The sequence below is a fragment of the Thalassophryne amazonica genome, unplaced genomic scaffold, assembly GCF_902500255.1.
Source record: "Thalassophryne amazonica unplaced genomic scaffold, fThaAma1.1, whole genome shotgun sequence".
In the NCBI taxonomy this organism is placed as follows: Eukaryota; Metazoa; Chordata; class Actinopteri; order Batrachoidiformes; family Batrachoididae; genus Thalassophryne; species Thalassophryne amazonica.
Window position 1 is genome coordinate 205,941 of NW_022986284.1, and position 26,914 is coordinate 232,854.

The 26,914-nt window shown below is 38.9% G+C and overlaps 1 protein-coding gene across 1 annotated transcript; it reads left to right on the forward strand.

Moving 5' to 3' along the window:
- Nucleotides 1–1,232: 1,232 nt before the first annotated feature.
- LOC117505977 (arpin-like) lies at nucleotides 1,233–2,088 on the forward strand. The gene has a single exon (XM_034165521.1). The coding sequence runs from the start codon at nucleotides 1,271–1,273 to the stop codon at nucleotides 1,949–1,951; it is 681 nt and encodes a 226-aa protein (XP_034021412.1). The 5' UTR covers nucleotides 1,233–1,270; the 3' UTR covers nucleotides 1,952–2,088.
- Nucleotides 2,089–26,914: the final 24,826 nt, after the last annotated feature.

Genomic DNA, 26,914 nt, shown 5'->3' on the forward strand with positions numbered 1-26,914 from the left:
GAAGAAGTGACAGCTGTCACTCATCCTCTGCACCAGCTGTCACTCGTTATCATCACTACCATAAAAGCCGGACTGCAACTCCACCTCCCCGCCGAGAAATCGACTACCAGAACCAAGGTAATTTCTCTGCTGACTAATACTTTGTCTAACATTGTTCTGTGTGCAGTCGCATTCCTGTGAAGACCCAGAAGAGGGACAAACAGGAGCTGCATGAGTGTGTGTGATTTGGAGGTGGAGGTGCTCCCTCCTAACGGTATCTGGACTATAGATTACTGAGTGTGCGGACTCACACTCACACATCATATTTCTGCTTTCTGCCAGCAGTACCAGGGTCGACAGTAGAAGACAGAGGCCACCTGGGGACTCGGGACTTGGCGGCTCCGGTGTTCTTCAGGCCGTTGGTGGTGGAAGCCGTGTGGGACGCGGCTTCTCTCTCGTCGGGCGTCTTCTATCTTCGAGCCTGCCCACACTTCACCTGGTGTTTATTGACTGTGGCAATTAAGACACGTTTCGTTGTGTAATATCACAACATTAAATTGTTACCTTTTGGCTTACTCATTGTCCGTTCATTTGCGCCCCCTGTTGTGGGTCCGTGCTACGACACCTTCCCAACAGAAGGGAGTTTTCAGGGAATACTGTTAAGTCTTCTATTTCCATACCATAAGTCAGAACAAGATCTAAGATATGATTAAAGTGGTGGGTGGACTCATTTACTTTTTGAGCAAAGCCAATAGAGTCTAATAATAAATTAAATGCAGTGTTGAGGCTGTCATTCTCAGCATCTGTGTGGATGTTAAAATCGCCCACTATAATTATCTTATCTGAGTTAAGCACTAAGTCAGACAAAAGGTCTGAAAATTCACAGAGAAACTCACAGTAACGAGCAGGTGGACGATAGATAATAACAAATAAAACTGGTTTTTGGGACTTCCAATTTGGATGGACAAGACTAAGAGTCAAGCTTTCAAATGAATTAAAGCTCTGTCTGGGTTTTTGATTAATTAATAAGCTGGAATGGAAGATTGCTGCTAATCCTCCGCCTCGGCCCGTGCTACGAGCATTCTGACAGTTAGTGTGACTCGGGGGTGTTGACTCATTTAAACTAACATATTCATCCTGCTGTAACCAGGTTTCTGTAAGGCAGAATAAATCAATATGTTGATCAATTATTATATCATTTACCAACAGGGACTTAGAAGAGAGAGACCTAATGTTTAATAGGTCATCAGGAAGAAAAAACAGGAAAAACATAACTTTTTTTCTGGAGAAAATGAGCCGAATTTATTACAACACGTCATTACAAAACAAACCTGTACATAACGTGAAAACTGACCGCGTGTGGTCTCCGTCCTCATATGAGAGTGGCGATGGTGTTCTTGTCGAAGGAAAACTGGTGGATGTTTCCAGACATGCCATCAGTGATGTCAGCAGTCAGAAGGCTCGTTTCTATGTGCTCTACGTCAAACCCAGCCGCATCCATCGGCGGAAGTTTGATGCCAGCGGAAAAGAGATCGAACCGAATTTCTGTGACACCAAAAAGGTCAACACCGGTCACCTCATGTCCTCCTATAAAACGGAGGCTAAAGGAGAATCTGACCGTCTGTCTGAGGAGCAGCTAGCGACAACTGTCAACAAAACAGAGCTGATTCAGATGACTGATGAGTACCGACCAAATGGGACCATCGCCTTTTGGTACCCGGAATCAGAAATGGACAAAACGGAGCTTGATGTAGGCCAGGACGTTCGGCTAAAGACTCGGGGAAACGGCCCTTTTATCTTCACCTTGGCTAAAGTGGACAGAGGCACGGTCACCAAGTGTAACTTTGCTGGAGATGAAAATGCTGGAGCATCGTGGACGGAGAAGGTTCTGGCCAACAAGGCAGAACCAGGCAGCACTCGGCGTCCCGGAGGAGAAGGAGAGGGAGCAGAGGACGATGAATGGGATGACTGAGGAAAGACCAAACTGTCTCTTGGCCCTCTTCCAGTCTCCAGGTTGAACAGCTTGAACTTCAATTCCTGGCTCTGTCTTTGGATTGACCTCTACATTTCACTGCGATACTCATTTTCCTGCGTGTGTTGCTTTGGGACAGTCAGCCTTGTGCCATCTCTCGGGGACTGGAATCTTTCATCTCTATAGAAATGTATCTGGCCATGTGCTTTTTATGCAGACTGCATCCTTTTCTTGTATACGTTGGAACAGATCCCAGAACTTAACAACTGGGACTGGAGTTCAAGTTCTTTCCATATTCAGGCCTCTTTGTCTTTCCAAAGAAAGTGGAGGAAAAACACTTTTTTTTTTCTTTTTTTTAAGAACATTTACATATTTTTTTTCTGATCTTGTGCTTTATGGTGTTCAGTATTTTGCTTTTTAGAACTCAAGGTTATTATTATTGCTTATGTAAGCCATTATTTTGTTTTATATTTTCTCATGTATTCTACATTTTTCCCAGTTTTACATAAAATCCATCAAAAGAGGACAAGGTGTGTAGTGGGCGCCTTGCATGGCTGCAGCCTGACATCAGGGTGAATGTGAGGCATTGATGTGTAAAGCGCTTTGAGCATCTGATGCAGATGGAAAAGCGCTATATAAATGCAGTCCATTTAATAGACCACATTTAACTGTTTTAGTCTGTGGTGCAGTTGAAGGTGCTATATTATTTTTTTCTTTTTGAATTTTTATGCTTAAATAGATTTTTGCTGGTTATTGGTAGTCTGGGAGCAGGCACCGTCTCTACGGGGATGGGGTAATGAGGGGATGGCAGGGGGAGAGAAGCTGCAGAGAGGTGTGTAAGACTACAACTCTGCTTCCTGGTCCCAACCCTGGATAGTCACGGTTTGGAGGATTTAAGAAAATTGGCCAGATTTCAAGAAATGAGAGCTGCTCCATCCAAAGTGGGATGGATGCCATCTCTCCTAACAAGACCAGGTTTTCCCCAGAAGCTTTGCCAATTATCTATGAAGCCCACCTCATTTTGGACACCACTCAGACAGCCAGCAATTCAAGGAGAACATGCGGCTAAACATGTCACTCCCGGTCTGATAAAATAAAATAAACCCGCTCTCTCTCTCCTCTATCAGACTCCTTAAAATAAAATAAAATAAACCCGCTCTCTCTATCCTCTATCAGACTCCTTAAAATAAAATAAACCCGCGCTCTCTCTCCTCTATCAGACTCCTTAAAATAAAATAAACCCACTCTCTCTCCTCTAACAAACAAAGACCACTCAGTGTTCTGAATAGATGACAATTTATTAAACAAAAGGGCCTGTCACAGTGGCGTATTCTATCAGACTCCTTAAAATAAAATAAAACCGCTCTCTCTCCTCTATCAGACTCCTTAAAATAAAATAAAATAAACCCGCTCTCTCTGTCCTCTATCAGACTCCTTAAAATAAAATAAAATAAACCCGCTCTCTCTCCTCTATCAGACTCCTTAAAATAAACCCACTCCCTCTCCTCTATCAGACTCCTTAAAATAAAATAAACTAAAACCGCTCTCTCTCCTCTATCAGACTCCTTAAAATAAAATAAAACCGCTCTCTGTCCTCTATCAGACTCCTTAAAATAAAATAAAATAAACCCGCTCTCTCTCCTCTATCAGACTCCTTAAAATAAAATAAAAAAACCACTCTCTCGCCTCTATCAGACTCTTTAAAATAAAATAAAATAAACCCACTCTCTCTCCTCTATCAGACTCCTTAAAATAAAATAAAACCGCTCTCTCTCCTCTATCAGACTCCTTAAAATAAAATAAAACCGCTCTCTCTCCTCTATCAGACTCCTTAAAATAAAATAAAACCGCTCTCTGTCCTCTATCAGACTCCTTAAAATAAAATAAAATAAACCCGCTCTCTCTCCTCTATCAGACTCCTTAAAATAAAATAAAATAAAACCACTCTCTCTCCTCTATCAGACTCTTTAAAATAAAATAAAATAAACCCGCTCTCTCTCCTCTATCAGACTCCTTAAAATAAAATAAAACCGCTCTCTGTCCTCTATCAGACTCCTTAAAATAAAATAAAACCGCTCTCTGTCCTCTATCAGACTCCTTAAAATAAAATAAAATAAACCCGCTCTCTCTCCTCTATAAGACTCCTTAAAATAAAATAAAACAGCTCTCTCTCCTCTATCAGACTCCTTAAAATAAAATAAAATAAACCTGCTCTCTCTCCCCTATCAGACTCCATAAAATAAAATGAAATGAAACCGCTCTCTCTCCTCTATCAGAATCCTTAAAATAAAATAAACCCGCTGTCTCTCCTCTATCAGACTCCTTAAAATAAAATAAAATAAAACCGCTCTCTCTCTTCTATCAGACTCCTTAAAATAAAATAAAATAAACCCACTCTCTGTCCTCTATCAGACTCCTTAAAATAAAATAAAACCACTCTCTCTCCTCTATCAGACTCCTTAAAATAAAATAAAATAAACCCGCTCTCTCTCTCCTCTATCAGACTCCTTAAAATAAAATAAAATAAACCCGCTCTCTCTCCTCTATCAGACTCCTTAAAATAAAATAAAATAAAACCGCTCTCTCTCCTCTATCAGACTCCTTAAAATAAAATAAAACCGCTCTCTGTCCTCTATCAGACTCCTTAAAATAAAATAAAACTGCTCTCTCTCCTCTATCAGACTCCTTAAAATAAAATAAAATAAACCTGCTCTCTCTCCTCTATCAGACTCTTTAAAATAAAATAAAATAAACCCGCTCTCTCTCCTCTATCAGACTCCTTAAAATAAAATAAAACCGCTCTCTCTCCTCTATCAGACTCCTTAAAATAAAATAAAATAAACCTGCTCTCTCTCCTCTATCAGACTCCTTAAAATAAAATAAAATAAACCGCTCTCTCTCCTCTATCAGACTCCTTAAAATAAAATAAAATAAACCCGCTCTCTCTCCTCTATCAGACTCCTTAAAATAAAATAAAATAAACCCGCTCTCTCTCTCCTCTATCAGTCTCCTTAAAATAAAATAAAATAAAACCGCTCTCTCTCCTCTATCAGACTCCTTAAAATAAAATAAAATAAACCCGCTCTCTCTCCTCTATCAGACTCCTTAAAATAAAATAAAATAAAACCACTCTCTCTCCTCTATCAGACTCTTTAAAATAAAATAAAATAAACCCACTCTCTCTCCTCTATCAGACTCCTTAAAATAAAATAAAATAAAACCGCTCTCTCTCCTCTATCAGACTCCTTAAAATAAAATAAAATAAACCTGCTCTCTCTCCTCTATCAGACTCCTTAAAATAAAATAAAATAAAACCGCTCTCTCAGGCCTCTATCAGACTCCTTAAAATAAAATAAAATAAACCCGCTCTCTCTCTCCTCTATCAGACTCCTTAAAATAAAATAAAATAAACCCGCTCTCTCTCTCCTCTATCAGTCTCCTTAAAATAAAATAAAATAAAACTGCTCTCTCTCCTCTATCAGACTCCTTAAAATAAAATAAAATACAACCGCTCTCTTTCCTCTATCAGACTCCTTAAAATAAAATAAAACCGCTCTCTGTCCTCTATCAGACTCCTTAAAATAAAATAAAATAAACCCGCTCTCTCCTCTATCAGACTCCTTAAAATAAAATAAAATAAAACCACTCTCTCTCCTCTATCAGACTCTTTAAAATAAAATAAACCTGCTCTCTCTCCTCTATCAGACTCTTTAAAATAAAATAAAATAAACCCGCTCTCTCTCCTCTATCAGACTCCTTAAAATAAAATAAAACCGCTCACTGTCCTCTATCAGACTCCTTAAAATAAAATAAAACTGCTCTCTCTCCTCTATCAGACTCCTTAAAATAAAATAAAACCGCTCTCTCTCCTCTATCAGACTCCTTAAAATAAAATAAAATAAACCTGCTCTCTCTCCTCTATCAGACTCCTTAAAATAAAATAAAATGAAACCGCTCTCTCTCCTCTATCAGACTCCTTAAAATAAAATAAAATAAACCTGCTCTCTCTCCTCTATCAAACTCCTTAAAATAAAATAAAATAAAACCGCTCTCTCTCCTCTATTAGACTCCTTAAAATAAATAAAATAAACCCACTCTCTGTCCTCTATCAGACTCCATAAAATAAAATAAAATAAAACCACTCTCTCTCCTCTATCAGACTCCTTAAAATAAAATAAAATAAACCCGCTCTCTCTCTCCTCTATCAGACTCCTTAAAATAAAATAAAACCGCTCTCTCTCCACTATCAGACTCCTTAAAATAAAATAAAATAAACCCGCTCTCTCTCTCCTCTATCAGTCTCCTTAAAATAAAATAAAATAAAACCGCTCTCTCTCCTCTATCAGACTCCTTAAAATAAAATAAAATAAACCCGCTCTCCCTCCTCTATCAGACTCCTTAAAATAAAATAAAATAAAACCACTCTCTCTCCTCTATCAGACTCCTTAAAATAAATAAATAAACCCACTCTCTCTCCTCTATCAGACTCCTTAAAATAAAATAAATAAACCGCTCTCTCTCCTCTATCAGACTCCTTAAAATAAAATAAAATAAAACCACTCTCTCTCCTCTATCAGACTCCTTAAAATAAAATAAACCTGCTCTCTCTCCTCTATCAGACTCTTTAAAATAAAATAAAATAAACCCGCTCTCTCTCTCCTCTATCAGACTCCTTAAAATAAAATAAACCGCTCTCTCTCCTCTATCAGACTCCTTAAAATAAAATAAACCGCTCTCTCTCCTCTATCAGACTCCTTAAAATAAAATAATAAACCGCTCTCTCTCCTCTATCAGACTCCTTAAAATAAAATAAAATAAACCTGCTCTCTCTCCTCTATCAGACTCCTTAAAATAAAATAAAATAAACCGCTCTCTCTCCTCTATCAGACTCCTTAAAATAAAATAAAATAAACCGCTCTCTCTCCTCTATCAGACTCCTTAAAATAAAATAAAATAAAACCGCTCTCTCTCCTCTATCAGACTCCTTAAAATAAAATAAACCCGCTCTCTGTCCTCTATCAGACTCCTTAAAATAAAATAAAATAAACCACTCTCTCTCCTCTATCAGACTCCTTAAAATAAAATAAAATAAACCCGCTCTCTCTCCTCTATCAGACTCCTTAAAATAAAATAAAACCGCTCTCTCTCCTCTATCAGACTCCTTAAAATAAAATAAAATAAACCCGCTCTCTCTCTCCTCTATCAGACTCCTTAAAATAAAATAAAATAAACCGCTCTCTCTCCTCTATCAGACTCCTTAAAATAAAATAAAATAAACCCGCTCTCTCTCCTCTATCAGACTCCTTAAAATAAAATAAAATAAACCGCTCTCTCTCCTCTATCAGACTCCTTAAAATAAAATAAAATAAAACCGCTCTCTGTCCTCTATCAGACTCCTTAAAATAAAATAAAATAAACCCGCTCTCTCTCCTCTATCAGACTCCTTAAAATAAAATAAAATAAAACCACTCTCTCTCCTCTATCAGACTCTTAAAATAAAATAAAATAAACCCGCTCTCTCTCCTCTATCAGACTCCTTAAAATAAAATAAAATAAAACCGCTCTCTCTCCTCTATCAGACTCCTTAAAATAAAATAAAATAAACCCACTCTCTCTCCTCTATCAGACTCCTTAAAATAAAATAAAATAAAACCACTCTCTCTCCTCTATCAGACTCCTTAAAATAAAATAAAATAAACCCGCTCTCTCTCTCCTCTATCAGACTCCTTAAAATAAATAAAATAAACCGCTCTCTCTCCTCTATCAGACTCCTTAAAATAAAATAAAATAAACCCGCTCTCTCTCTCCTCTATCAGACTCCTTAAAATAAAATAAAATAAACCCGCTCTCTCTCCTCTATCAGACTCCTTAAAATAAAATAAAACCGCTCTCTCTCCTCTATCAGACTCCTTAAAATAAAATAAAATAAACCGCTCTCTCTCCTCTATCAGACTCCTTAAAATAAAATAAAACCGCTCTCTGTCCTCTATCAGACTCCTTAAAATAAAATAAAATAAACCCGCTCTCTCTCCTCTATCAGACTCCTTAAAATAAAATAAAATAAAACCACTCTCTCTCCTCTATCAGACTCCTTAAAATAAAATAAAATAAACCCGCTCTCTCTCCTCTATCAGACTCCTTAAAATAAAATAAAACCGCTCTCTCTCCTCTATCAGACTCCTTAAAATAAAATAAAATAAACCTGCTCTCTCTCCTCTATCAGACTCCTTAAAATAAAATAAAATAAACCCGCTCTCTCTCTCCTCTATCAGACTCCTTAAAATAAAATAAAATAAACCCGCTCTCTCTCTCCTCTATCAGACTCCTTAAAATAAAATAAAATAAACCCGCTCTCTCTCCTCTATCAGACTCCTTAAAATAAAATAAAATAAAACCGCTCTCTCTCCTCTATCAGACTCCTTAAAATAAATAAAATAAACCCGCTCTCTCTCCTCTATCAGACTCCTTAAAATAAAATAAAATAACCCACTCTCCTGTCCTCTATCAGACTCCTTAAAATAAAATAAAATAAACCGCTCTCTTCTCCTCTATCAGACTCCTTAAAATAAAATAAATAAAACCCTGCTCTCTCGGCCTCTATCAGACTCCTTAAAATAAAATAAACCGCTCTCCTCTCCCTCTATCAGACTCCTTAAAATAAAATAAACCCGCTCTCTCTCTCCTCTATCAGACTCCTTAAAATAAAATAAAATAAACCCGCTCTCTCTCTCCTCTATCAGACTCCTTAAAATAAAATAAAATAAACCCTGCTCTCTCTCTCTATCCAGACTCTTAAAATAAAATAAAATAAACCCGCTCTCTCTCCTCTATCAGACTCCTTAAAATAAAAATAAAACCCGCTCTGTGTCCTCTATCAGACTCCTTAAAATAAAATAAAATAAACCGCTCTCTCTCTCCTCTATCAGACTCCTTAAAATAAAATAAAATAAAACCGCTCTCTCTCCTCTATCAGACTCCTTAAAATAAAATAAAATAAAACCGCTCTCTCTCCTCTATCAGACTCCTTAAAATAAAATAAAATAAACCCGCTCTCTCTCCTCTATCAGACTCCTTAAAATAAAATAAAATAAACCCGCTCTCTCTCCTCTATCAGACTCCTTAAAATAAAATAAAATAAAACCACTCTCTCTCCTCTATCAGACTCCTTAAAATAAAATAAAATAAACCGCTCTCATCTCCTCTATCAGACCTCCTTAAATAAAATAAAAAACCGCTCTCTCTCCTCTATCAGACTCCTTAAAATAAAATAAAATAAAACCACTCTCTCTCTCCTCTATCAGACTCCTTAAAATAAAATAAAATAAAACCGCTCTCTCTCCTCTATCAGACTCCTTAAAATAAAATAAAACCGCTCTCTCTCCTCTATCAGACTCCTTAAAATAAAATAAATAAACCCGCTCTCTCTCCTCTATCAGACTCCTTAAAATAAAATAAAACCGCTCTCTCTCCTCTATCAGACTCCTTAAAATAAAATAAAATAAACCGCTCTCTCTCCTCTATCAGACTCCTTAATAATAAAACAAACCGCTCTCTCTCCTCTATCAGACTCCTTAAAATAAAATAAAAAAACCCGCTCTCTCTCCTCTATCAGACTCCTTAAAATAAAATAAAATAAACCCCTCTCTCTCCTCTATCAGACTCCTTAAAATAAAATAAAATAAACCGCTCTCTCTCCTCTATCAGACTCCTTAAAATAAAATAAAATAAACCGCTCTCTCTCCTCTATCAGACTCCTTAAAATAAAATAAAACCCGCTCTCTCTCCTCTATCAGACTCCTTAAAATAAAATAAAATAAAACCGCTCTCTCTCCTCTATCAGACTCCTTAAAATAAAATAAAATAAAACCGCTCTCTCTCCTCTATCAGACTCCTTAAAATAAAATAAAACCGCTCTCTGTCCTCTATCAGACTCCTTAAAATAAAATAAAATAAACCCGCTCTCTCTCCTCTATCAGACTCCTTAAAATAAATAAAATAAACCCGCTCTCTCTCCTCTATCAGACTCCTTAAAATAAAATAAAACCGCTCTCTCTCCTCTATCAGACTCCTTAAAATAAATAAAATAAACCTGCTCTCTCTCCTCTATCAGACTCCTAAAATAAAATAAAATAAACCCGCTCTCTCTCTCCTCTATCAGACTCCTTAAAATAAAATAAACCCGCTCTCTCTCTCCTCTATCAGTCTCCTTAAAATAAAATAAAACCGCTCTCTCTCCTCTATCAGACTCCTTAAAATAAAATAAAATAAACCCGCTCTCTCTCCTCTATCAGACTCCTTAAAATAAAATAAAATAAAACCACGCTCTCTCCTCTATCAGACTCCTTAAAATAAAAATAAATAACCGCTCTCTCTCCTCTATCAGACTCCTTAAAATAAAATAAACCGCTCTCTGTCCTCTATCAGACTCCTTAAAATAAAATAAAATAAACCGCTCTCTCTCCTCTATCAGACTCCTTAAAATAAAATAAAATAAACCCGCTCTCTCTCTCCTCTATCAGACTCCTTAAAATAAAATAAAACCGCTCTCTCTCCTCTATCAGACTCCTTAAAATAAAATAAACCCGCTCTCTCTCTCCTCTATCAGACTCCTTAAAATAAAATAAAATAAAACCGCTCTCTCTCCTCTATCAGACTCCTTAAAATAAAATAAAATAAACCCGCTCTCTCTCCTCTATCAGACTCCTTAAAATAAAATAAAATAAACCACTCTCTCTCCTCTATCAGACTCTTTAAAATAAAATAAAATAAACCCGCTCTCTCTCCTCTATCAGACTCCTTAAAATAAAATAAAATAAAACCGCTCTCTCTCCTCTATCAGACTCCTTAAAATAAAATAAAATAAAACCACTCTCTCTCCTCTATCAGACTCCTTAAAATAAAATAAAACCGCTCTCTCTCCTCTATCAGACTCCTTAAAATAAAATAAAACCGCTCTCTCTCCTCTATCAGACTCCTTAAAATAAAATAAATAAACCGCTCTCTCTCCTCTATCAGACTCCTTAAATAAAATAAATAAACCGCTCTCTCTCTCCTCTATCAGACTCCTTAAAATAAAATAAATAAACCCGCTCGCTCTCCTCTATCAGACTCCTTAAAATAAAATAAAATAAAACCGCTCTCTCTCCCTCTATCAGACTCCTTAAAATAAATAAAATAAAACCCTCTCTCTCCCTCTATCAGACTCCTTAAAATAAAATAAAATAAACCCGCTCTCTCTCCTCTATCAGACTCCTTAAAATAAAATAAAATAAACCCGCTCTCTCTCCTCTATCAGACTCCTTAAAATAAAATAAACCCGCTCTCTCTCTCCTCTATCAGACTCCTTAAAATAAAATAAAATAAACCCGCTCTCTCGCTCACGCATGCGCTCCCTCCCTCCCTCTCTCTCTCTCTCTGTATGTCTAATCAGAGCTGCGACTCTAAAATAAACACGCACTCACTGCATGTTGGTGCGCTCATCAAACGCCCTGATTGATCAGTCTGATCAAAGCTGAAAAGAGGTGTGACTCTAAAATAAACACGCACTCGCTGCATAAAATAAATAAATAATAATAATAATGTTAAATGACTGTTTTTGAGCCGCACCACACCATGCGGCAGAGCGCACTTCCACAGAGGCAGAAAATAGCACTGAAACTTGTGCAGCATGACACACGCGACTGTGTGCACACATCAAAACGCGAACACACGCAGCTGCAAGTATGAACAAACACTGTTAAAGGCTGAGTACGCACGTATTTCGGCCGTATTTAAATGAAACACAACGCTGTAATGAGCAGCTCTACGAATACGCCACTGTGAAAGCCCCTAAAGGTACTCCTGGCATTAATTTTTTTTTTTTTGCATTCTTACTCCCCCCCTCTAAAATTTTCTCAACGGATTTGGACGTTTCACAAAATCGACCACCAGGACTGTCAAATCCGCGGAAATCCGCGGATCCGCAGAAAAATCTCATCCCTGCAAATGTGGGTTCCATGCGTTAATTCCAATTCATTTCCCTGCTATTAGCTTAGCGGGGAAATTAGTGCAAAAAATCCACTATGATGATAGTGCAGTTCATCAGCCAGGGAGGGAAATTCAACAAGTTGAGACTGTGGCCTGCGTCCGTAGACGTGTCCATAAAAATCATAGAGGGATATGCTTTGCAAACTTAATCCCTGTTACTACATTGGATGATGCTGAAATTGAGGATGGCCCGTTGGCTGTTCCAGCAATATCAAAGATTTTGTGTCTGCTACCTACAACTCACGTGGAATGTCTCGAACCTAAACCTACTTCTAGGCATCTTATATGCTACTCTGGAACGACCCCTAAACCCAAACAATTCAACTGTCAACCCCACTGAGGTCCTTAGTCTGGGTCTCATTAACATAAGATCACTGTCCTCAAAATCACTGTTGATTAATGAACGAATTATTGATCATCACTTAGATATGATTGGGCTATGTGAAATCTGGCTTAAACCTACAGCTGCCCTCCCCTTAAATGAGGCCTGCCCACCAGCAATTTACATTTAGTCATGTCCCTCGTGATGCGAAGCAAGGCGGGGGTGTAGCGCTTATTTATAAATCTAGGTTTAGCTTATTAGCTGTTGGGGTCACAAATATAACTTGTTTGAGCATCTGATTCTTCACTCTGCCCACGATGCTATGTATTGCCAAGGTCAGAAGAATAAAAAAATCAGCCATATTATTCTGTCACTGTATATAGGCCTCCTGGCCAATACTCTGAATTCTAAGATGAATTTGGTGCGTTCATCTCCAACTTGTCAACGAGTGCAGATAACAATCTGATCATTGGTGACTTTAATGTTCATATAAATAAGCCTTCTGATCCCCTCTGCAAATCATTTATGGAAATTGTGGATGCATTAGGATTTCAGCAATGCATTCAGGACTCGATGCACATTAGTGGAAATACCCTGGATTTGGTTCTCACACGTGGTATTGCTGTCATGAATATTGACATCATGCCTCTTACATCAGTGGTGTCTGATCACTCACTCATTAAGTTTACAGTTTCGCTGCGGTGTTTAGTGGAACAACAACCTTATTTATCACTGAGGCTATGAATCAACTCCTCAACTTGAGGCTCGACTCGAGGCTACACTGCCTGATATCTTAGCTTCACATTTGGAAAATGCCCAATCAGTAGACAGACTTGTGGATAGTTTAAAGTCAGTGCTCAAAACTACACTCGACATGATGGCACCACCTTTGTTAAAACCATGCCCCCAAAAAAACACAGTCACCTTGGTTCAATGATTACCTGCGTGACCTCAAGCATAAGGCAAGAGGTGTAGAACGGAAATGGCGTCATTCAAAATTAGAAGTATTCCACCTTGCATGGCATGATGCTATCTTAGACTATAAGCATGCATTACTGGCTACAAAGCGGACTTACTACTCTGATTTGATTAACAAAAACAAGCATAACTCAAAGTTCTTGTTCGACACAGTGGCAACACTTATTCATGGACAACCACCTGTAGTTCACTCTCCTTTTACAGCACAAGATTTCCTGGATTACCTCAAGGTGAAAATATAAGACATTAGGTTAAACGTATCCCAGCATGCCTTAACCCAGCCACTACACCCTGCTATTGAGGTGGGTGCCATTACTGAGGTATTACCTAGATTTACAGAATTTGATAGTATCTCACTAGGCATGCTGACGAAACTCGTAATTTCAACAAAAAGCACAACCTGTTTATTTGATCCTATACCAACAAAACTGTTTAAGGACCTGTGGCCCACTCTTGGGCCGACTGTGCTGGAAATGATTAAGCTCTCATTAACTTCTGGATCTGTTCCTAAATGTTTCAAATCTGCAGTGATTCACACTGAATACATCAGGCCAATCCGTCAACATGTCGGAATCCGTCGGAAAACACATCCGATGGATCCGACGCATGACGTCAGACGCGTCGCTTTGGAAGCGGCAAAAAAAAAAAGGGGGGGGGGGGGCGGGGTTGCTACGTCACACTCTGGCCGTTTCCACAATCTGAAAAAGGTTCAGCAATCGCCTTCTTGAATTTGGGTCGCCTGAACCACAAAAAAGCTTTAAAAACAGCAGTAGAACGATTCTCCCATCACCCTGCTGGGAGAAGCTTTTTTTCAGCTACTTTTCGGAGTGACACCAACTGAGGGAGGACTGACGACTTGTTGGGATATCGATCAAACCGCGACAGCGGGCCGAACCGCACGGAGAAGCCGGCCTTCAGGCATCATCCCTGGTCAGACCAAGGCAGGCAGCCGGGGGGATGGAGCAAACCCACTCAGTCCGAAATCTCCCACTTTTTGGATATACGAGGTCTGTGAGAAAAGTATCGGACCTTTTTATTTTTTTCAAAAACTATATGGATTTGAATCACGTGTGATTACATCAGCCAAGCTTGAACCTTCGTGCGCATGCGTGAGTTTTTTCACGCCTGTCGGTTGTGTCATTCGCCTGTGGGCAGGCTTTGAGTGAGCACTGGTCCACCCCTCTCGTCGTTTTTTCATTGTCAGAAGAATGTCTGAAGGACTGCCGTTTTGTTGCATTAAACTTTTTTCAGAAACTCTGCCAGACAACCAGCTGGAAACCATTTCAAAGATTCGGTTGGCTTTCGGTGAAAATTTTATGGGCTTCAGAGAGATTAAGGATTGTTACTGCCACTTTAAGGACGGCCCACAGCGCCGGAGGGCGCGCCGCACTCCGAGCCGCTATCGACAGGCTGAAAGGAGCTGATCACTTCCAAATTTAAGGCTCTGTTGATGCAGGACGTCGTGTAACTAGCAGAGAAGTTTCATAAGAGGTCGGGATCATCACTTTATCGGCACATTCCACTGTTAAAGGAGATTTTGTAATGAAAGATGTGCTGATGGATTCGCGCGTCAGGACGCAGCCGCTCATGGCGTGGCGGGACAAAAAACACCTCCATTTTGGAAACCATTCATAAGATTCAGGTGGCTTTCGATCGCTTTTCAGTCGAGTGAGTATCAGAGAAATTGTTTAACAGCTGGGCATGTTCCAACTTGTCCTGTAAGGCTTCCAACACAAAACTAGACCACCACTCCCTTTTGGCAACTGTATTGTTCTGTATTTTATTCTTGGCTTTGCACCCTGCCATATACACCTAGATATAAGTTTATCCCATTCTTTGAATTCTTTTTCTGTCACCTCGATTGGCAGATTTTGAAAAAGGTATAACAGTCGGGATAAAATGTTCATCTTGATCACTTCCACTCTTGATGTTAAACTCAAAGTATCAAGTTCCATTTTTCTAAGTCAATTTTTACATTTGATATAATTTTATCATAGTTTGAAGACTTCAGATTTTCAATTTCTTTTGGTAAATGAATTCCCACATATTTCATAGATTTCATATCCCATCTGATATTATAGCTCTATCTTATATTTTGGTTTGGTTCATAATTATAGGTTAGAAGTTGAGTTTTTTAACATTAACTTTGTACCCTGACAGTGCACCAAAATTTTCAAAAGCAGACATTGGGATTTTCCAAATAAATCAGAACATAGTCCACAAACAATGCTATTTTCTGCTCTGTTCCTGCCATTGTAACGCCTTTGATACTATTATTTTGCTTTATCCACTGGCTTAACGGCTCCAGAAAGATGGCAAAGCATAAAGGGCTTACCGAACAGCCCTGACGGCAACCTCTTTCTAATGTGATAATATTAGACAAACTTCCATTGACCTTAATCCTTGCGATGGGATTTGTATATAACGTCTGGATGATCCTAATACAATTTTCATGAAAGTTAAACCTCTTCATTACTCTAAATAGGTATTCCCACCTTACTGAATGCCTTTTCTGCGTCCATTCCCATTATTAATTCTTGTACCTTCTTTTCACTGATATGATGCATAATATGCAGTGTTCTGCGAATATTGTCATGAATTTGTCTAAACTTTATAAATCCCATTTGGTCTAAACTTATATCTGGTAGAATTTTTTCAATACGCCTTGCTAGAATAGCTGTGAATAGTCTATAGTCGAGTACACACATTAAGTACACTTATCAGTCTATAGTTTGAACAATCTGTTGCATCCTTGCCTTCTTTTGCAATTACGGTAATGATTGCTTCCCTCCAAGAATTAGGAATAGCGCCTCCTTTTATTATCCAATTAAAAGTCCTATGTAATAAAGCGGTCAAAGTTTTTCTAAAAGTTTTATACCATTCTGATATATATCCATCAGCCCCTGAGCTTTTATTGTTTTTGAGTTTAGAAAATGCTGCATTTATTTCTAGCATTGTTTTTTCTGTTATCAATGAGTTATTTTGTTCTACTGTTATTTGTGGTAGATCTAAGCCATTTAAGAAAACATCAATTTGGGATTCATTGTTATTATGTGCCTGGGAGTACAGTCTATCATAATAAGATTCAAAACATTTATGAATTTGATCTGTCTTGTACACCACAGAATTAGTTTGTGGGTCTTGTATTTTATAAATGCTTCTCAATGTTTGCTGCATTTTGAGCCTATATGCCAGTAATGTTGCAGATTTACTCCCAGCCTCACAATACCTCTGTTTTGTGTAGATCATTTTTTCCTGGATTTATTGCATCAAAATGTCATTGATCTCTTCTTTTTTCTTTTTGAGTTCAGCCAATATCTTCCTATCAATTGACTTTTTATGTTCTTTCTCCAGTCTTTTCAAATCAGTTTGTAAAATTTTAAGTCTTTCCTGTTTAATTTTTTTCCTATATGCAGATCTAGCTATCAATTTCCCTCATGCCGCGTTCACACCAGGCGCGACGCAAGCAACAGGTTGCCATGTAATCCCTATGGAAGGACACATTTTGGAGCCAAACCAGCAGCGCAACGAGATGGACGCGAATGAATCGACGCGAGTGAAGCGATTTTGAATGATTGTCGCATCTGCGTTGATATATTGCGTCGCGTCACGTCGCGTTGCCCTTCTCCCCAAGTTGAAAAATCTGAAGTTTTTCGTCTTGTCGCGCCGCGTTGACCAATCAGGGACTGAATATGTAGTGACGTGGAGATGTCTGGAGTTTGACTGAGGATGTAAACATGTCCTGTAACTGGTAGCAGCCTGTGAGCAGGACTTATGTCTCTTTTGTCCTTTATTTCACAATTATGAGTTTTTGGTAGGGCTGCTCGATTATGGAAAAAATCAGTATCACGATTATTTAGGTAAATACTGAAATCACGATTATTCAAACGATTATTTTTTTTTAGTTACACAATGCATTTATTCAGCATTTCTCTCACTCTAAAAAAAAAAAGTTATAGACAATGTGCGCAAAGCCTCCAAATTGAAAATGTACTGTACCTTACCTGTATAAAACATAAAATGAATAAAATAAATATTAAAAATATCATATTATATATTATTTTTCTGTTTTCCTCTCCCTTCCCTGTTGTCACTGACCAGTTGGTCAGTGTCTTTGGGCATCTCCCTGACTTGTGCTACTAGGACATAGTGCAGCTGCATTGTTTTTGTTTCAATTTGTGTTCATTAGTTTGTGTTTTTGTCATCATTCCCTTGACCACTTCTCCTTATCTCCTTTTGGAGAAATTTATCTGTTCATTTATTGTTAAAATATAAAATGAAACAGCTTTTTAAAAATAATAAAATAGTTGCTGTTGAAAGAGCCTTTTATTTAGAAGCAGGTGATGTTATGCTGAATTCTCGGGACCAGATGAAGGTCTCTTCTGCAGCTTTGAACTCTGGTGATGTTGCTGAAGACACTTTTGTCCTATTTTGAAGAGCAGAGATGTTTTCTTTAAACTGGACGTGGTGTTTAGCTCATCAATGGAAGTTTGGTTGTCTGCACAGCAAATGTTCCTGATTAGGACAAATAAAATATTTCTTTAAATATAAAGAAACACTAAACAGTTTATATATAAAAAGGGAAAAAAAAAAAAAAACGTGGAAAAACGATGGAAAAAACACCCGAAAAAATAAGTTATTTAAAGCTGAGCTTTTGTGGTGTCTGAAAAAAGCTGTAGCTTTATTTGGTAAAAATAAAAAAAGACTGAACCATTTACAAATTAAAGCGTTCACTCAGATCAACTGTGCTAAAGGCTAAGCTAACGTTAGCCGATCATTAAACCTTCACAGAAGTTCAGTAAACGTCACGTTTTATTTTTACATTATCCTCACCTCGATAAAGCTGCAGAACTAAACTCCGTTGGTCAAACTGGGACTTCGCATATATCCAAAAAGTGGGAGATTTCGGACTGACTGGGTTTGCTCCATCACCCCGGCTGCCTGCCTCACTCTGCCCAGGAATGATGCCTGAAGGCCGGCTTCTCCGTGCAAATTGGCTCGCTGTCGCGGTTCTATCGATATCCCACCAAGTCGTCAGTCCTCCCTCGGTCGGCGTCACTCCGAAAAGTAGCTGAAAAAAACCTTCTCCCAGCAGGGTGATGGGAGAAACTTTTTAAAGCTTTTTTGTGGTTCAGGCGACGCAAATTTAAGAAGGCGATCGCTCAACTTTTTTCAGGTTGTGGAAACAGCAAGAGTGTGACGTAGCAATCCTGCCCCCTTGCCGCTTCCGAAGTGACGCGTCTGACATCATGGGTCTTGGGACATGTTGATGGATTGGCCTGATAAAAGGCCTTTAAGTCGTTTCACTCTCTTATATGAGTTTGGAGAACGTTTGATACAAATATCGATATCGCGATCGAAATTCGGTTAATTGCACAGCCCTAGTTTTTGGAGCGAGCAGCAGCTCCACAGCAGCGGGAGCGGAGGTTTTTTTTTTTTTTTTTTACGTGCGCACGCGAGTTTTGGGGGGAAGAGCGAGCTGCAGCCCCACAGCAAGCAGCGGAATTTCTTTCTTGTTTTTCTTTACATGCGTGCGTGAGCGAATCATCCATGAAGATTATTTTACTTATTAAAATAATCTTTATTAATCATTATTAATCATTATTAATGATTAATAATTAATTATTAATAATTATTATTAATTAATAGTCAATCATTCAATTTTATTTATATAGCGCCAAATCACAACAAACAGCTGCCACAAGGCGCTTTATGTTGTGTGGGCCGCTGAAGAGGAGGTACTGCTGGCCCACCACCACCAGATGGCGCCCTGCTTGAAGTGCGGGCTTCAAGCAGAGAGGGCGTCATAGCAACCGGGAGTGACAGCTGTCACTCGTCATCAGCACCAGCTGTCACTCATCACACATCACCGTCACAATAAAGGCCGGACTGCCACTCCACCTCCCCGCCGAGAAATCAGCTACCACTCAAGGTAACATTCTCTGCGATTTATATTGAGACTAAAAACATTGTTCTGTGTGCAGCCGTGTTCCTGCGGGCTCTGTCGGAAGCTGGATTGGTGGACAGTGAGAGGGCGACGTTCTTCGCCTCTCACTCCATCCAGGAAAGAGACCAACAGGAGCTGCACGGTTGAAATTGTTTCTGGAGGTGGAGCTTCTCCCTCCCGGAGGAACTGAGCAAGGAACGATTACTCGGTGTGTCTTCACACACCCACCATTAACTGTTTCTGTTTCTGCCAGCAGTACCAGGTCTGACAGCTGGAGATGGTGGCCACCTGGGACTCGGAACTTGGCGGCTCCGGTGTTCTTCAGATCCGCTGGCGGTGGAAGCCGTGTGGGATCTGGCTCTTCTCTGGACAGATGTCTTCTATCCTCGAGCCTGCCTACATGTCACCTTGTGTATGATTGACTGTACTCCTCAATTGTTATTGTCTGTATTCCGTTGTGCAATTCACAACATTAAATTGTTACTTTTTGGCTTATCCATTGTCCGTTCATTAACGCCCCCTGTTGTGGGTCCGTGTCACTACACTTTCACAACACTTTATATTGTAAGGTAAAAGCCATACAATAATTACAGAAAAACCCCAACGGTCAAAACGACCCCCTGTGAGCAACCACTTGGCGACAGTGGGAAGGAAAAACTCCCTTGTAACAGGAAGAAACCTCCAGCAGAACCAGGCTCAGGGAGGGGCAGTCTTCTGCTGGGACTGGTTGGGGCTGAGGGGAGAGAATCAGGAAAAAGACATGCTGTGGAGGGGAGCAGAGATCAATCACTAATGATTAAATGCAGAGTGGTGCATACAGAGCAAAAAGAGAAAAAAATACTCAGTGCACCATGGGAACCCCCCAGCAGTCTAAGTCTATAGCAGCATAACTAAGGGATGGTTCAGGGTCACCTGATCCAGCCCTAACTATAAGCTTTAGCAAAAAGGAAAGTTTTAAGCCTAATCTTAAAAGTAGAGAGGGTGTCTGTCTCCCTGATCCAAATTGGGAGCTGGTTCCACAGGAGAGGAGCCTGAAAGCTGAAGGGTCTGCCTCCCATTCTACTCTTACAAACCCTAGGAACTACAAGTAAGTCTGCAGTCTGAGAGCGAAGCGCTCTGTTTGGGTGATATGGTACTATGAGGTCCCTAAGATAAGATGGGACCTGATTATTCAAAACCTTATAAGTAAGAAGAAGAATTTTAAATTCTATTCTAGAATTAACAGGAAGCCAATGAAGAGAGGCCAATATGGGTGAAATATGCTCTCTCCTTCTAACCCCCGTTAGTATTCTAGCTGCAGCATTTTGAATTAACTGAAGGCTTTTCAGGGAACTTTTAGGACAACCTGATAATAATGAATTACAATAGTCCAGCCTAGAGGAAATAAATGCATGAATTAGTTTTTCAGCATCACTCTGAGACAAGACCTTTCTGATTTTAGAGATATTGCGTAAATGCAAAAAAGCAGTCCTACATATTTGTTTAATATGCGCTTTGAATGACATATCCTGATCAAAAATGACTCCAAGATTTCTCACAGTATTACTAGAGGTCAAGGTAATGCCATCCAGAGTAAGGATCTGGTTAGACACCATGTTTCTAAGATTTGTGGGGCCAAGTACAATAACTTCAGTTTTATCTGAATTTAAAAGCAGGAAATTAGAGGTCATCCATGTCTGTATGTCTGTAAGACATTCCTGCAGTTTAACTAATTGGTGTGTGTCCTCTGGCTTCATGGATAGATAAAGCTGGGTATCATCTGCGTAACAATGAAAATTTAAGCAATGCTTTCTAATAATACTGCCTAAGGGAAGCATGTATAAAGTGAATAAAATTAGTCCTAGCACAGAACCTTGTGGAACTCCATAATTAACCTTAGTCATGAACAAATTGTAATCTATTAGATAAATATGATTCAAACCACCGCAGCGCAGTGCCCTTAATACCTATGGCATGCTCTAATCTCTGTAATAAAATTTTATGGTCAACAGTATCAAAAGCTGCACTGAGGTCTAACAGGACAAGCACAGAGATGAGTCCACTGTCTGAGGCCATAAGAAGATCATTTGTAACCTTCACTAATGCTGTTTCTGTACTATGATGAATTGTAAAACCTGACTGAAACTCTTCAAATAGACCATTCCTCTGCAGATGATCAGTTAGCTGTTTTACAACTATCCTTTCAAGAATTTTTGAGAGAAAAGGAAGGTTGGAGATTGGCCTATAATAGCTAAGATAGCTGGGTCAAGTGATGGCTTTTTAAGTAATGGTTTAATTACTGCCACCTTAAAAGTCTGTGGTACATAGCCAACTAATAAAGATAGACTGATCATATTTAAGATTGAAGCATTAATTAATGGTAGGGCTTCCTTGAGCAGCCTGGTAGGAATGGGGTCTAATAGACATGTTGATAGTTTGGCGGAAGTAACTAATGAAAATAACTCAGAACAATCGGGAGAGAAAGAGTCTAACCAAATACCGGCATCACTGAAAGCAGCCAAAGATAACGATATGTCTTTGGGATGGTTATGAGTATTTTTTTTTTTATTTTATTAGCAAAGAAAGTCATGAAGTCATTACTAGTTAAAGTTAAAGGAATACTCGGCTCAATAGAGTTCTATCTCTTTGTCAGCGTGGCTACAGTGCTGAAAAGAAACCTGGGGTTGTTCTTATTTTCTTCAATTAGTGACGAGTAGTAAGATGTCCTAGCTTTACGGAGGGCTTTTTTATAGAGCAACAGACTCTTTTTCCAGGCTAAGTGAAGATCTTCTAAATTAGTGAGACGCCATTTCCTCTCCAACTTACGGGTTATCAGCTTTAAGCTGCGAGTTTGTGAGTTATACCACAGAGTCAGGCACTTCTGATTTAAGGCTCTCTTTTTCAGAGGAGCTACAGCATCCAAAGTTGTGCTCAATGAGGATGTAAAACTACTGACGAGATTATCTATCTTACTCACAGAGTTTAGGTAGCTACTCTGCACTGTGTTGGTATCTGGCATTGGAGAACATAACAAAGAAGGAATCATATCCTTAAACCTAGTTACAGTGCTTTCCGAAAGACTTCTACTGTAATGAAACTTATTCCCCACTGCTGGGTAGTCCATTAAATTAAATGTAAATGTTATTAAGAAATGATCAGACAGAAGGGGGTTTTCAGGGAATACTGTTAAGTCTTCAAGTTCCATACCATAAGTCAGAACAAGATCTAAAGTATGGTTAAAGTGGTGGGTGGACTCATTTACATTTTGAGCAAAGTCAATTGAGTCTAATAATAGATTAAATGCAGTGCTGAGGCTGTCATTCTCAGCATCTATGTGGATGCTAAAATCCCCCACTATAATTATCTTATCTGCGCTAAGTACTAAGTCAGACAAAAGGTCTGAAAATTCACAGAGAAACTCACGGTAATGACCAGGTGGACGATAGATAACAACAAATAAAACTGGTTTTTGGGACTTCCAATTTGGATGGACAAGACTAAGAGTCAAGCTTTCAAATGAATTAAAGCTCTGTCTGGGTTTTTGATTAATTAATAAGCTGGAGTGGAAGATTGCTGCTAATCCTCCCCCTCTGCCCGTGCTACGAGCATTCTGACAGTTAGTGTGACTCCGGGATGTTGACTCATTTAAACTAACATTTTCATCCTGCTGTAACCAGGTTTCTGTAAGGCAGAATAAATCAATATGTTGATCAAACATAATCAAAAATAATAATCAAAAATAATTTTTTGATAAAAAAAAATCCGATTTTACAAAAGACGGTAAAGGAGAGGGAAAGCGCTTCAGTTGGAGTTACTGCAAAATAGTAATTCACGGCAATTCTGGAGAGAAATTAATAAGCTTGGACCCAAAAGACAAATGGCAATTCCATTTGAAATAATCTCAGAAAATGGGGAATCCTTATTTCAAACTGAGCAGGTATTGAATAGGTGGGAAACAGATTATAAAAACTTGTTTGCCTGTAGTGGCTCCCACCAGTTTAATGAGTCGTTTCTGTTCGATATTTGTAATGTCAAGATTTTACTTGAAGAAAAAGTTGATCAATTTCGGCCTGGTACTAATGATCAGTTAAATAGAGACATTACTTTAAAAGAGGTGCAGGAAATAATTGTTAAGATTAAAGCACATAAAGCTTTGGGTGTGGATGAATTGTCTAATGAAGTTTTGAAAAGTCCCAAACTGCTGATTCTATTTCATGGATTGTTTAAACATTGTTTCCGCAGTGGTATTATACCTTCTGCGTGGTATAAATCTATCATTAAGCCTATTCCTAAATCCTCTCAAGATGATCCAAGGGTCCCTCTCAATTACAGAGGCATAAGTTTATTAAGCTCAGTTTACAAAATATTCACTACTATCTTGAATGCCAGGCTCTGCGAGTTTTTAGAAGTAAATGACATCTTAGCGGATGTGCCGAATGGGTTCAGGAAAAACAGAGCCTGCATTGATCATATTTATGTTTTGTCTACAGTGATGAGAACAAGACTGCATGAAAACAAAAGTACATTTGTTTGCTTTGTAGACTTTCAAAAAGCTTTAGATTGGATTAACAGAGACCTTTTGGAATATAAGTTACTAAATTATGGTATTGAGGGAATTTTTTATAATTCTGTTAAAGCCCTGTATAAGGCCCCTGTAGCCTGTGTGCAGGTAAATGACAGGAGGACAGGCTGGTTTCCTACTCCATTTGGCGTTAAGCAAGGCGATACTCTTTCTCCGACATTATTCGCTATTTATGTTAATGATTTGGCTGAAGAAATAAAGAGGGCCAATCTGGGTATAAATGTTGGGGATTTGAATCTCAGCATTTTGTTATATGCCGATGACACTGTCTTGATCACTGAGGAAGAAACTAAATTGCAAAAAATGTTATGTATTATGAATGATTGGTGCACCAAATGGCGATTGATTATTAACTCTGAGAAAACACAAATAGTTAATTTTAGGAGGAAGTTTGTATGTCAAAGTAACTATGAGTTTCATTTTGGTCAAACATTACTGAAATATTCTACAACTTATAAGTACCTTGGGTTTGTTTTTCATGAAAATATGAGTTTCTCTGTAGGTAGAAGAGCACTAGCGGAGCCTGCTGGGAGGGCTCTGGGGGCTGTCATCAATAAGATGAAGCTCTGTCCGGACCTGAGTTTTTCAACTTTCACTCAGCTGTATGACTCAGTGGTAGCGTCAGTGCTGTTCTATACTGCTGGGGTGTGGAGCTTTGAGGAGGCTCCAGAGTGTGATGCGGTTCAGCAGAGAGCGATGAGGTACTTCCTCGGAGTTCATAGGTTCACCCCTAAGGCCGCCATAGAGGGAGACATGGGCTGGGAGCCCTGTGTGGTGAAACAGAAGGCTGAGATGATTAGGCTGTGGAGCCACATAGTGCGTCTACCTGAGGACAGACTTACAAAGAAAGTCTTTAATTGGGATAAAGCTCTTAACTGTTCTTGGTCCAAAGAAGTTTGTGAGATATTATCCTGTGCAAATCTACAAGTGTTCTTTTTAAATAATCTACAATGTAAAATATCAAACCTCAGACAGAAATTATTTGAAAGTTATAAAGAACATTGGAAATGGGAACTGGGGAACAAGCCTAAATTAAGAACTTATGTTCAGTTTAAGGACTGTTTCTCCACTGATCTTTATGTTAAAGGTAATTTAACAAGGAAGCAGAGGTCTCTGTGTGCCCAGTTTAGAGCAGGAGTGCTGCCCCTAGAGGTTGAAGTGGGTCGCTACAAAGGTATCCCTGAAAAGAATAGGCTTTGTTCCCTTTATGATTTGAATTTGGTTGAGGATGAATTTCATTATCTGTTTTACTGTCCACTGTATAACAGTCTAAGAGCTGCAATGTTTAAAAAAATCCAGTGTAAAAATCCTGATTTATTTTGGTTGGCTGAGGGCGACATGTTGGGTTGGCTGTTTGAAAATGAGGTTTTCAGTGTGGCAGCGTTTGTGGATAAAGCTTGGACTCTGAGACTGAAAACTCTGTATCCACCTGACCTGTAGCCCAGTTTACTTTGTTATTGTCCTTTTATTGTGCAACAGCTGATGGTCGTCTTCACTTTGTTGTTGTTTCTTTTAAATGTCTTATAAGCCCATGTGGGCTGGGCACGTGTGCATGACACTTAAATAAAATTATTCATTCATTCATTCATTCATTCATTCATATTAACTACACAGATGTATAATAAAACAAATGGTGACTGGTTTCTAACCACAATTATGACAGAGTTTTTTTGGGGAAGAGCGAGCAGCAGCCCCACAGCAAGCAGCGGAGGTTTTTCTTTTTTTAATTGTTTACATGCGCGCGTGTGAATGGGACAGGAGGTCCTCAAACTGGGTCCTGCAGAGGCGGAAGGACCGCTGAAAGCGGCGGTCATCCAGACGCAGCTCCTGCAGCAAATGATGAAACTCCCGAATTGGGAGCTTTCCACAACAACTCGCTCCGTGTGATCAAGGTCCATCATGTTAATTTGACTGACAACCGGAGCCGGCGAGCGAATGGAAGCTCCTCCTATTTGATGACGCACTGGGGTGAATTTTCACAGCGAAAGCACAGCGACACACCGGGCGATGGTGGCTCGTCCGTCGCCACGCGACTGAAGTGAAATTGTGGCATCTGGTCGCGCCCGGTGTGAACACGGCATCAAAACCACTTTGCATGCATCCCACAGTATTGACGAAGATACTTCTCCATTATCATTTTGTTCAACATATTCACCAATCTCTTTTTCAATTTCATCTTTCATTTGACCGATAAGCAGGCTTGAGTTCAGTTCCCAAATTGTTTTTTCACTTCTCTTCCCATGGTTATCTTTATATATACTGGACAGTGATCAGACAAGTCCCTCACTCCAAAATCACCACTTTCTATTTTATACCGATCCCTGGCATATTAAAAAATAATCAATCCTAGAGTACACAGAGTTTGGCACTGAGAAATAGGTATAATCTCTGATAGAGGGATTGAGTTCCCTCCAAATATCCAAAATTCCCAGTTGTGATATAATTTTTCTGATATTTTTGCCAATACTATTTTTCTTCTGTGCTTTCCCTGATGAGTCCTGTTGTGGGTTAAGCCTCTGGTTGAGATCACCTCCTCCAATCAACATCCCCTCTCCTTCTGTTTTCACCAACTCAAAAATCTATTTAAAGAAATCCCAATCTGAACCTGGAGGCTCATAGACATTTAAAAGAGACACCAATTCACCCTCCAATCTGCCAATCACTAAAATATACCGGCCCTGTTTGTCTTTGATCACCTTAGCCATGTCAAAACTAATTTTGTTTAAAATCAGTACAGACACCCCTCTTCTATGGCCTGATTTATAAGATGACGAAAACTCCTGATTGTACCCATTCCTCTTTCGCTTTTCAATTCAATTCAATTCAATCAATTTTTTTATATAGCGCCAAATCACAACAAACAGTTGCTCCAAGGCGCTTTATATTGTAAGGCAAGGCCATACAATAATTATGTAAAACCCCAACGGTCAAAACGACCCCCTGTGAGCAAGCACTTGGCTACAGTGGGAAGGAAAAACTCCCTTTTAACAGGAAGAAACCTCAAAGAACCTTTTCATGTTCTTTGTCTGTTAAATGGGTCTCCTGCAAGAAAAGTACTCCCTCTTTTTTCATTTTATTTATTACTTTGCTCCTTTTGATTGGGCTACACAACCCATTAACGTTATAAGA